Below are 12,508 nucleotides of genomic sequence, written 5' to 3' on the forward strand. Positions count from 1 at the left end.
TGAGGGGGATCAGTGTCAGGGTTATTACAGGGAGTGAGGGGGATCAGTGTGGGGGTTATTACAGGAAGTGAGGGGGATCAGTGTCAGGGTTATTACAGGGAGTGAGGGGGATCAGTGTGGGGGTTATTACAGGGAGTGAGGGGGATCAGTGTGGGGGTTATTACAGGGAGTGAGGGGGATCAGTGTCAGGGTTATTACAGGGAGTGAGGGGGATCAGTGTGGGGGTTATTGCAGTGAGTGAGGGGGATCAGTGTGGGGGTTATTACAGTGAGTGAGGGGGATCAGTGTGGGGGTTATTACAGGGAGTGAGGGGGATCAGTGTGGGGGTTATTACAGTGAGTGAGGGGGTCATTGTCAGGGTTATTACAGGGAGTGAGGGGGATCAGTGTGGGGGTTATTACAGTGAGTGAGGGGGTCATTGTCAGGGTTATTACAGGGAGTGAGGGGGATCAGTGTGGGGGTTATTACAGGGAGTGAGGGGGATCAGTGTGGGGGTTATTACAGGGAGTGAGGGGGATCAGTGTGGGGGTTATTACAGGGAGTGAGGGGGATCAGTGTGGGGGGTTATTACAGTGAGTGAGGGGGATCAGTGTGGGGTTATTACAGTGAGTGAGGGGGATCAGTGTCAGGGTTATTACAGGGAGTGAGGGGGATCAGTGTCAGGGTTATTACAGGGAGTGAGGGGGATCAGTGTGGGGGTTATTACAGTGAGTGAGGGGGATCAGTGTGGGGGTTATTACAGGGAGTGAGGGGGATCAGTGTGGGGGTTATTACAGGGAGTGAGGGGGATCAGTGTGGGGGTTATTACAGGGAGTGAGGGGGATCAGTGTGGGGGTTATTACAGGGAGTGAGGGGGATCAGTGTCAGGGTTATTACAGGGAGTGAGGGGGATCAGTGTGGGGGTTATTACAGGGAGTGAGGGGGATCAGTGTCAGGGTTATTACAGGGAGTGAGGGGGATCAGTGTCAGGGTTATTACAGGAAGTGAGGGGGATCAGTGTGGGGGTTATTACAGTGAGTGAGGGGGTCATTGTCAGGGTTATTACAGGGAGTGAGGGGGATCAGTGTGGGGGTTATTACAGGGAGTGAGGGGGATCAGTGTGGGGGTTATTACAGTGAGTGAGGGGGATCAGTGTGGGGGTTATTACAGTGAGTGAGGGGGATCAGTGTGGGGGTTATTACAGGGAGTGAGGGGGATCAGTGTGGGGGTTATTACAGGGAGTGAGGGGGATCAGTGTCAGGGTTATTACAGTGAGTGAGGGGGATCAGTGTGGGGGTTATTACAGGGAGTGAGGGGGATCAGTGTGGGGGTTATTACAGGGAGTGACGGGGATCAGTGTGGGGGTTATTACAGGGAGTGAGGGGGATCAGTGTGGGGGTTATTACAGGGAGTGAGGGGGATCAGTGTGGGGGTTATCACAGGGAGTGAGGGGGATCAGTGTGGGAGTTATTACAGGGAGTGAGGGGGATCAGTGTGGGGGTTATTACAGGGAGTGAGGGGGATCAGTGTGGGGGTTATTACAGGGAGTGAGGGGGATCAGTGTGGGGGTTATTACAGGGAGTGAGGGGGATCAGTGTGGGGGTTATTACAGGGAGTGACGGGGATCAGTGTGGGGGTTATTACAGGGAGTGAGGGGGATCAGTGTGGGGGTTATTACAGGGAGTGAGGGGGATCAGTGTCAGGGTTATTACAGGAAGTGAGGGGGATCAGTGTCAGGGTTATTACAGGAAGTGAGGGGGATCAGTGTGGGGGTTATTACAGGGAGTGAGGGGGATCAGTGTGGGGGTTATTACAGGGAGTGAGGGGGATCAGTGTGGGGGTTATTACAGTGAGTGAGGGGGATCAGTGTGGGGGTTATTACAGGGAGTGAGGGGGATCAGTGTGGGGGTTATTGCAGTGAGTGAGGGGGATCAGTGTGGGGGTTATTACAGGCAGTGAGGGGGATCAGTGTGGGGGTTATTACAGGGAGTGAGGGGGATCAGTGTGGGGGTTATTACAGGGAGTGAGGGGGATCAGTGTGGGGGTTATTACAGTGAGCGAGGGGGATCAGTGTGGGGGTTATTACAGGGAGTGAGGGGGATCAGTGTGGGGGTTATTACAGGGAGTGAGGGGGATCAGTGTGGGGGTTATTGCAGTGAGTGAGGGGGATCAGTGTGGGGGTTATTACAGTGAGTGAGGGGGATCAGTGTGGGGGTTATTACAGGGAGTCAGGGGGATCAGTGTGGGGGTTATTACAGGGAGTGACGGGGATCAGTGTGGGGGTTATTACAGGGAGTGAGGGGGATCAGTGTGGGGGTTATTACAGGGAGTGAGGGGGATCAGTGTGGGGGTTATCACAGGGAGTGAGGGGGATCAGTGTGGGAGTTATTACAGGGAGTGAGGGGGATCAGTGTGGGGGTTATTACAGGGAGTGAGGGGGATCAGTGTGGGGGTTATTACAGGGAGTGAGGGGGATCAGTGTGGGGGTTATTACAGGGAGTGAGGGGGATCAGTGTGGGGGTTATTACAGGGAGTGACGGGGATCAGTGTGGGGGTTATTACAGGGAGTGAGGGGGATCAGTGTGGGGGTTATTACAGGGAGTGAGGGGGATCAGTGTGGGGGTTATTACAGGGAGTGACGGGGATCAGTGTGGGGGTTATCACAGGGAGTGAGGGGGATCAGTGTGGGGGTTATTACAGGGAGTGAGGGGGATCAGTGTGGGGGTTATTACAGGGAGTGAGGGGGATCAGTGTGGGGGTTATTACAGGGAGTGAGGGGGATCAGTGTGGGGGTTATTACAGGGAGTGAGGGGGATCAGTGTGGGGGTTATTCCAGGGAGTGACGGGGATCAGTGTGGGGGTTATCACAGGGAGTGAGGGGGATCAGTGTGGGGGTTATCACAGGGAGTGAGGGGGATCAGTGTCAGGGTTATTACAGGGAGTGAGGGGGATCAGTGTGGGAGTTATTACAGGGAGTGAGGGGGATGTGTCACGGTTATTACAGGAAGTGAGGGGGATCAGTGACAGGGTTATTACAGGGAGTGAGGGGGATCAGTGTGGGAGTTATTACAGGGAGTGAGGGGGATGTGTCAGGGTTATTACAGGAAGTGAGGGGGATCAGTGTCAGGGTTATTACAGGGAGTGAGGGGGATCAGTGTCAGGGTTATTACAGGGAGTGAGGGGGATCAGTGTGGGGGTTATTACAGTGAGTGAGGGGGATCAGTGTGGGGGTTATTACAGGGAGTGACGGGGATCAGTGTGGGTGTTATTACAGGGAGTGAGGGGGATCAGTGTGGGGGATATCACAGGGAGTGAGGGGGATCAGTGTGGGGGTTATTACAGTGAGTGAGGGGGATCAGTGTGGGGGTTATTACAGGGAGTGAGGGGGATCAGTGTGGGGGTTATTACAGGGAGTGAGGGGGATCAGTGTGGGGGTTATTACAGGGAGTGAGGGGGATCAGTGTGGGGGTTATTACAGGGAGTGAGGGGGATCAGTGTGGGGGTTATTACAGGGAGTGAGGGGGATCAGTGTGGGGGTTATTACAGGGAGTGACGGGGATCAGTGTGGGGGTTATTACAGTGAGTGAGGGGGATCAGTGTGGGGGTTATTGCAGGGAGTGAGGGGGATCAGTGTGGGGGTTATTACAGTGAGTGAGGGGGATGTGTCAGGGTTATTACAGGGAGTGAGGGGGATCAGTGTGGGGGTTATTACAGGGAGTGAGGGGGATCAGTGTGGGGGTTATTACAGGGAGTGAGGGGGATCAGTGTGGGGGTTATTACAGGGAGTGAGCGGGATCAGTGTGGGGGTTATTACAGGGAGTGAGGGGGATCAGTGTCAGGGTTATTACAGGAAGTGAGGGGGATCAGTGTGGGGGTTATTACAGGAAGTGAGGGGGATCAGTGTGGGGGTTATTACAGGAAGTGAGGGGGATCAGTGTGGGGGTTATTCCAGGGAGTGAGGGGGATCAGTGTGGGGGTTATTACAGGGAGTGAGGGGGATCAGTGTGGGGGTTATTGCAGTGAGTGAGGGGGATCAGTGTGGGGGTTATTGCAGTGAGTGAGGGGGATCAGTGTGGGGGTTATTACAGTGAGTGAGGGGGATCAGTGTGGGGGTTATTACAGGGAGTGAGGGGGATCAGTGTGGGGGTTATCACAGGGAGTGACGGGGATCAGTGTGGGGGTTATCACAGGGAGTGAGGGGGATCAGTGTGGGGGTTATCACAGGGAGTGAGGGGGATCAGTGTGGGGGTTATTACAGGGAGTGAGGGGGATCAGTGTGGGGGTTATTACAGGGAGTGAGGGGGATCAGTGTGGGGGTTATTACAGGGAGTGAGGGGGATCAGTGTGGGGGTTATTGCAGTGAGTGAGGGGGATCAGTGTGGGGGTTATTACAGTGAGTGAGGGGGATCAGTGTGGGGGTTATTGCAGGGAGTGAGGGGGATCAGTGTGGGGGTTATTACAGGGAGTGACGGGGATCAGTGTGGGGGTTATCACAGGGAGTGAGGGGGATCAGTGTGGGGGTTATCACAGGGAGTGAGGGGGATCAGTGTGGGGGTTATTACAGGGAGTGAGGGGGATCAGTGTGGGGGTTATTACAGGGAGTGAGGGGGATCAGTGTGGGGGTTATTACAGGGAGTGAGGGGGATCAGTGTGGGGGTTATCACAGGGAGTGAGGGGGATCAGTGTGGGGGTTATTACAGGGAGTGAGGGGGATCAGTGTCAGGGTTATTACAGGGAGTGAGGGGGGTCAGTGTGGGGGTTATCACAGGGAGTGAGGGGGATCAGTGTCAGGGTTATTACAGGGAGTGAGGGGGATCAGTGTGGGGGTTATTACAGGGAGTGAGGGGGATGTGTCAGGGTTATTACAGGAAGTGAGGGGGATCAGTGTGGGGGTTATTACAGGGAGTGAGGGGGATCAGAGTCAGGGTTATGACAGGGAGTGAGGGGGAAAAGTGTCAGGGTTATTACAGGGAGTGAGGGGGATCAGTGTCAGGGTTATGACAGGGAGTGAGGGGGATCAGTGTGGGGGTTATTACAGGGAGTGAGGGGGATGTGTCAGGGTTATTACAGTGAGTGAGGGGGATCAGTGTGGGGGTTATTACAGAGAGTGAGGGAGATCAGTGTGGGGGTTATTACAGGGAGTGAGGGGGATCAGTGTCAGGGTTATGACAGGGAGTGAGGGGGATCAGTGTCAGGGTTATTACAGGGAGTGAGGGGGATCAGTGTCAGGGTTATTACAGGGAGTGAGGGGGATCAGTGTCAGGGTTATTACAGGGAGTGAGGGGGATCAGTGTGGGGGATATTACAGGGAGTGAGGGGGATCAGTGTCAGGGTTATGACAGGGAGTGAGGGGGATCAGTGTGGGGTTATTACAGGGAGTGAGGGGGATCAGTGTCAGGGTTATTACAGGGAGTGAGGGGGATCAGTGTCAGGGTTATTACAGGGAGTGAGGGGGATCAGTGTCAGGGTTATGATAGGGAGTGAGGGGGATCAGTGTCAGGGTTATGACAGGGAGTGAGGGGGATCATTGTCAGGGTTATAACAGGGAGTGAGGGGGATCAGTGTGGGGGTTATTACAGGGAGTGAGGGGGATGTGTCAGGGTTATTACAGGGAGTGAGGGGGATCAGTGTCAGGGTTATTACAGGGAGTGAGGCGGATCAGTGTCAGGGTTATGACAGGGAGTGAGGGGGATCAGTGTCAGGGTTATGACAGGGAGTGAGGGGGATCAGTGTGGGGGTTATTACAGTGAGTGAGGGGGATCAGTGTCAGGGTTATCACAGGGAGTGAGGGGGATCAGTGTGGGGGTTATGACAGTGAGTGAGGGGGATCAGTGTGGGGGTTATTACAGGGAGTGAGGGGGATCAGTGTGGGGGTTATTACAGGGAGTGAGGGGGATCAGTGTGGGGGTTATTACAGTGAGTGAGGGGGATCAGTGTGGGGGTTATTACAGGGAGTGAGGGGGATCAGTGTGGGGGTTATTACAGGGAGTGAGGGGGATCAGTGTGGGTGTTATTACAGGGAGTGAGGGGGATCAGTGTGGGGGTTATTACAGGGAGTGAGGGGGATCAGTGTGGGGGTTATTACAGGGAGTGAGGGGGATCAGTGTGGGGGTTATTACAGGGAGTGAGGGGGATCAGTGTGGGGGTTATTACAGGGAGTGAGGGGGATCAGTGTGGGGGTTATTACAGTGAGTGAGGGGGATCAGTGTGGGGGTTATTACAGGGAGTGAGGGGGATCAGTGTGGGGGTTATTACAGGGAGTGAGGGGGGTCAGTGTGGGGGTTATTACAGGGAGTGAGGGGGATCAGTGTGGGGGTTATCACAGGGAGTGAGGGGGATCAGTGTGGGGGTTATCACAGGGAGTGAGGGGGATCAGTGTGGGGGTTATTACAGGGAGTGAGGGGGATCAGTGTGGGTGTTATTACAGGGAGTGAGGGGGATCAGTGTGGGGGTTATTACAGGGAGTGAGGGGGATCAGTGTGGGGGTTATTACAGGGAGTGAGGGGGATCAGTGTGGGGGTTATTACAGGGAGTGAGGGGGATCAGTGTGGGGGTTATTACAGGGAGTGAGGGGGATCAGTGTGGGGGTTATTACAGGGAGTGAGGGGGATCAGTGTGGGGGTTATTACAGTGAGTGAGGGGGATCAGTGTGGGGGTTATTACAGTGAGTGAGGGGGATCAGTGTGGGGGTTATTACAGGGAGTGAGGGGGATCAGTGTGGGGGTTATTACAGGGAGTGAGGGGGATCAGTGTCAGGGTTATTACAGGGAGTGAGGGGGATCAGTGTGGGGGTTATTGCAGTGAGTGAGGGGGATCAGTGTGGGGGTTATTGCAGTGAGTGAGGGGGATCAGTGTGGGGGTTATTACAGGGAGTGAGGGGGATCAGTGTGGGTGTTATTACAGGGAGTGAGGGGGATCAGTGTGGGTGTTATTACAGGGAGTGAGGGGGATCAGTGTGGGGGTTATTACAGGGAGTGAGGGGGATCAGTGTGGGGGTTATTACAGGGAGTGAGGGGGATCAGTGTGGGGGTTATTACAGGGAGTGAGGGGGATCAGTGTGGGGGTTATTACAGGGAGTGAGGGGGATCAGTGTGGGGGTTATTACAGGGAGTGAGGGGGATCAGTGTGGGGGTTATTACAGGGAGTGAGGGGGATCAGTGTGGGGGTTATTACAGTGAGTGAGGGGGATCAGTGTGGGGGTTATTACAGTGAGTGAGGGGGATCAGTGTGGGGGTTATTACAGGGAGTGAGGGGGATCAGTGTGGGGGTTATTACAGGGAGTGAGGGGGATCAGTGTCAGGGTTATTACAGGGAGTGAGGGGGATCAGTGTGGGGGTTATTACAGGGAGTGAGGGGGATCAGTGTCAGGGTTATTACAGGGAGTGAGGGGGATCAGTGTGGGGGTTATTACAGGGAGTGAGGGGGATCAGTGTCAGGGTTATTACAGGGAGTGAGGGGGATCAGTGTGGGGGTTATTGCAGTGAGTGAGGGGGATCAGTGTCAGGGTTATTTCAGGGAGTGAGGGGGATCAGTGTCAGGGTTATTTCAGGGAGTGAGGGGGATCAGTGTCAGGGTTATTTCAGGGAGTGAGGGGGATCAGTGTGGGGGTTATTTCAGGGAGTGAGGGGGATCAGTGTGGGGGTTATTACAGTGAGTGAGGGGGATCAGTGTGGGGGTTATTACAGGGAGTGAGGGGGATCAGTGTCAGGGTTATTACAGGGAGTGAGGGGGATCAGTGTGGGGGTTATTACAGGGAGTGAGGGGGATCAGTGTCAGGGTTATTACAGGGAGTGAGGGGGATCAGTGTGGGGGTTATTGCAGTGAGTGAGGGGGATCAGTGTCAGGGTTATTTCAGGGAGTGAGGGGGATCAGTGTGGGGGTTATTACAGGGAGTGAGGGGGATCAGTGTCAGGGTTATTACAGGGAGTGAGGGGGATCAGTGTCAGGGTTATTACAGGGAGTGAGGGGGATCAGTGTGGGGGTTATTGCAGTGAGTGAGGGGGATCAGTGTCAGGGTTATTTCAGGGAGTGAGGGGGATCAGTGTCAGGGTTATTTCAGGGAGTGAGGGGGATCAGTGTCAGGGTTATTTCAGGGAGTGAGGGGGATCAGTGTGGGGGTTATTTCAGGGAGTGAGGGGGATCAGTGTGGGGGTTATTACAGGGAGTGAGGGGGATCAGTGTGGGGGTTATTTCAGGGAGTGAGGGGGATCAGTGTGGGGGTTATTACAGGGAGTGAGGGGGATCAGTGTGGGGGTTATTTCAGGGAGTGAGGGGGATCAGTGTGGGGGTTATTACAGGGAGTGAGGGGGATCAGTGTGGGTGTTATTACAGTGAGTGAGGGGGATCAGTGTGGGGGTTATTACAGGGAGTGAGGGGGATCAGTGTCAGGGTTATTACAGGGAGTGAGGGGGATCAGTGTCAGGGTTATTACAGGGAGTGAGGGGGATCAGTGTGGGGGTTATTACAGTGAGTGAGGGGGATCAGTGTGGGGGTTATTACAGGGAGTGAGGGGGATCAGTGTCAGGGTTATTACAGGGAGTGAGGGGGATCAGTGTGGGGGTTATTACAGTGAGTGAGGGGGATCAGTGTGGGGGTTATTACAGTGAGTGAGGGGGATCAGTGTGGGGGTTATTACAGGGAGTGAGGGGGATCAGTGTCAGGGTTATTACAGGGAGTGAGGGGGATCAGTGTCAGGGTTATTACAGGGAGTGAGGGGGATCAGTGTGGGGGTTATTACAGGGAGTGAGGGGGATCAGTGTCAGGGTTATTACAGGGAGTGAGGGGGATCAGTGTCAGGGTTATTACAGGGAGTGAGGGGGATCAGTGTGGGTGTTATTACAGTGAGTGAGGGGGATCAGTGTGGGGGTTATTACAGGGAGTGAGGGGGATCAGTGTCAGGGTTATTACAGGGAGTGAGGGGGATCAGTGTCAGGGTTATTACAGGGAGTGAGGGGGATCAGTGTGGGGGTTATTACAGTGAGTGAGGGGGATCAGTGTGGGGGTTATTACAGGGAGTGAGGGGGATCAGTGTCAGGGTTATTACAGGGAGTGAGGGGGATCAGTGTGGGGGTTATTACAGTGAGTGAGGGGGATCAGTGTGGGGGTTATTACAGTGAGTGAGGGGGATCAGTGTGGGTGTTATTACAGTGAGTGAGGGGGATCAGTGTCAGGGTTATTACAGGGAGTGAGGGGGATCAGTGTGGGGGTTATTACAGTGAGTGAGGGGGATCAGTGTGGGGGTTATTACAGGGAGTGAGGGGGATCAGTGTCAGGGTTATTACAGGGAGTGAGGGGGATCAGTGTGGGGGTTATTACAGGGAGTGAGGGGGATCAGTGTCAGGGTTATTACAGGGAGTGAGGGGGATCAGTGTGGGGGTTATTGCAGTGAGTGAGGGGGATCAGTGTCAGGGTTATTTCAGGGAGTGAGGGGGATCAGTGTGGGGGTTATTACAGGGAGTGAGGGGGATCAGTGTCAGGGTTATTACAGGGAGTGAGGGGGATCAGTGTCAGGGTTATTACAGGGAGTGAGGGGGATCAGTGTGGGGGTTATTGCAGTGAGTGAGGGGGATCAGTGTCAGGGTTATTTCAGGGAGTGAGGGGGATCAGTGTCAGGGTTATTTCAGGGAGTGAGGGGGATCAGTGTCAGGGTTATTTCAGGGAGTGAGGGGGATCAGTGTGGGGGTTATTTCAGGGAGTGAGGGGGATCAGTGTGGGGGTTATTACAGGGAGTGAGGGGGATCAGTGTGGGGGTTATTTCAGGGAGTGAGGGGGATCAGTGTGGGGGTTATTACAGGGAGTGAGGGGGATCAGTGTGGGGGTTATTTCAGGGAGTGAGGGGGATCAGTGTGGGGGTTATTACAGGGAGTGAGGGGGATCAGTGTGGGTGTTATTACAGTGAGTGAGGGGGATCAGTGTGGGGGTTATTACAGGGAGTGAGGGGGATCAGTGTCAGGGTTATTACAGGGAGTGAGGGGGATCAGTGTCAGGGTTATTACAGGGAGTGAGGGGGATCAGTGTGGGGGTTATTACAGTGAGTGAGGGGGATCAGTGTGGGGGTTATTACAGGGAGTGAGGGGGATCAGTGTCAGGGTTATTACAGGGAGTGAGGGGGATCAGTGTGGGGGTTATTACAGTGAGTGAGGGGGATCAGTGTGGGGGTTATTACAGTGAGTGAGGGGGATCAGTGTGGGGGTTATTACAGGGAGTGAGGGGGATCAGTGTCAGGGTTATTACAGGGAGTGAGGGGGATCAGTGTCAGGGTTATTACAGGGAGTGAGGGGGATCAGTGTGGGGGTTATTACAGGGAGTGAGGGGGATCAGTGTCAGGGTTATTACAGGGAGTGAGGGGGATCAGTGTCAGGGTTATTACAGGGAGTGAGGGGGATCAGTGTGGGTGTTATTACAGTGAGTGAGGGGGATCAGTGTGGGGGTTATTACAGGGAGTGAGGGGGATCAGTGTCAGGGTTATTACAGGGAGTGAGGGGGATCAGTGTCAGGGTTATTACAGGGAGTGAGGGGGATCAGTGTGGGGGTTATTACAGTGAGTGAGGGGGATCAGTGTGGGGGTTATTACAGGGAGTGAGGGGGATCAGTGTCAGGGTTATTACAGGGAGTGAGGGGGATCAGTGTGGGGGTTATTACAGTGAGTGAGGGGGATCAGTGTGGGGGTTATTACAGTGAGTGAGGGGGATCAGTGTGGGTGTTATTACAGTGAGTGAGGGGGATCAGTGTCAGGGTTATTACAGGGAGTGAGGGGGATCAGTGTGGGGGTTATTACAGTGAGTGAGGGGGATCAGTGTGGGGGTTATTACAGGGAGTGAGGGGGATCAGTGTGGGTGTTATTACAGTGAGTGAGGGGGATCAGTGTCAGGGTTATTACAGGGAGTGAGGGGGATCAGTGTGGGGGTTATTACAGGGAGTGAGGGGGATCAGTGTCAGGGTTATTACAGGGAGTGAGGGGGATCAGTGTGGGGGTTATTACAGGGAGTGAGGGGGATCAGTGTGGGGGTTATTACAGGGAGTGAGGGGGATCAGTGTCAGGGTTATTACAGGGAGTGAGGGGGATCAGTGTGGGTGTTATTACAGGGAGTGAGGGGGATCAGTGTGGGTGTTATTACAGTGAGTGAGGGGGATCAGTGTGGGGGTTATTACAGGGAGTGAGGGGGATCAGTGTGGGTGTTATTACAGGGAGTGAGGGGGATCAGTGTGGGGGTTATTACAGGGAGTGAGGGGGATCAGTGTCAGGGTTATTACAGGGAGTGAGGGGGATCAGTGTGGGGGTTATTACAGTGAGTGAGGGGGATGTGTCAGGGTTATTACAGGGAGTGAGGGGGATCAGTGTGGGTGTTATTACAGTGAGTGAGGGGGATCAGTGTGGGGGTTATTACAGGGAGTGAGGGGGATCAGTGTGGGGGTTGGTTGTTGGTCGGGGGTAAGCTGGTGCCAGGTGATGGCACTGGGGGTTGGATTGAACAGGGTGGGGGTTGGCGGCTGGGCTGTGGTTGGTTTCGGGCGGGAAGTCAGTGCCCAGGCTCCGTGTTGACCCACCCCCTGTGTTTACAGCCGCCCGGACACCGTTTCCCCAGAGTGTAGGAAATATCCCGGGGCCGCGGCACCTTTACCTTCATAAACTCGTCCTTGTTGAAACAGAGTGAGTCGGGTGCCGTGGGTAAGCTAAGCATCCCAGCCGCCAATCGCGGCTCCATCTCCGCCGCTGTTGATGTAAACGGCAGCCTACACTTCCGTCGACACGGCAACTTCCGGTCTCCAGGTTGGCATCCGGGAGACAAGAGGTGCCGCTACTCAGAAACTCCGGTGACAGCGCCCTCTCCAGCGCTGGAGGATCTGGTTCCTCTGCAACGTCCCACTGAACTCGCGGCTGCGATTTTTGAATGCAATCGAGGTCTTCATGTGATTTCTCAAACTCGTGCTTCTGAAAGAAATAACTTGCTTTTCTATAACGAATTTCAGAACCTCGCGGCAATATAGTTCCAAGTCAGGATGGTGTGTGGCTGGGAGGGGAACTTGCAAGTGGTGGGGTTCTCATGTGCCTGCTGCCCTTGTCCTTCTAGTTTGTCGAGTTCTTGTGTTTGTTAGGTGCTGTCGTGCCCTGGAACATAGGACTTCGGAGCAGGAGTAGGCCATTCAGCCTTTTGAGCTTGCTCCGCCATTTGATAAGCTCATGGCTGATCTGGTTGTGGTCTCAACTCCATTTTCCTGTCTGTCCCTCATAACCCTTGACACCCTAGTTTATCAAAAATCAATCTAACTCAGTCTTATATAAATTCAATGACCCAGCCTCTACTGCTTTCTGGGGAAAAGAATTCCACAGACCAAGGACCCTTTGAGAAAAAAAAATTGTCCTCATCTCTGTCTTCAAAGGGAGGCCTGTTATTAATCTGTGTCCCCTTGTTCTAGTCTGTCCCACAAAAGGAATCATCCTCCTGATCTCCACTCTATCAAGTCCCCTTAGGATGTGATATGTTTCAATAAGATCACCTCTCATTCTTCTAAACCAATGGGTCCCTAC

General features: G+C 54.3%; 1 protein-coding gene across 1 annotated transcript in view; it reads right to left on the minus strand.

The window, feature by feature from the left end:
• Positions 1 to 11,748, minus strand: part of cog2 (component of oligomeric golgi complex 2) — a 135,668-nt gene extending 123,920 nt beyond the window's left edge. Inside the window, exon 1 of the mRNA XM_068020195.1 lies at positions 11,601 to 11,748. Coding sequence (XP_067876296.1) covers positions 11,601 to 11,684 — 84 coding nt within the window. The 5' untranslated portion in view covers positions 11,685 to 11,748. The remainder of the gene's footprint in view (positions 1 to 11,600) is intronic.
• Positions 11,749 to 12,508: the final 760 nt, after the last annotated feature.

Source organism: Heterodontus francisci, chromosome 3 (genome assembly GCF_036365525.1).
Source record: "Heterodontus francisci isolate sHetFra1 chromosome 3, sHetFra1.hap1, whole genome shotgun sequence".
In the NCBI taxonomy this organism is placed as follows: Eukaryota; Metazoa; Chordata; class Chondrichthyes; order Heterodontiformes; family Heterodontidae; genus Heterodontus; species Heterodontus francisci.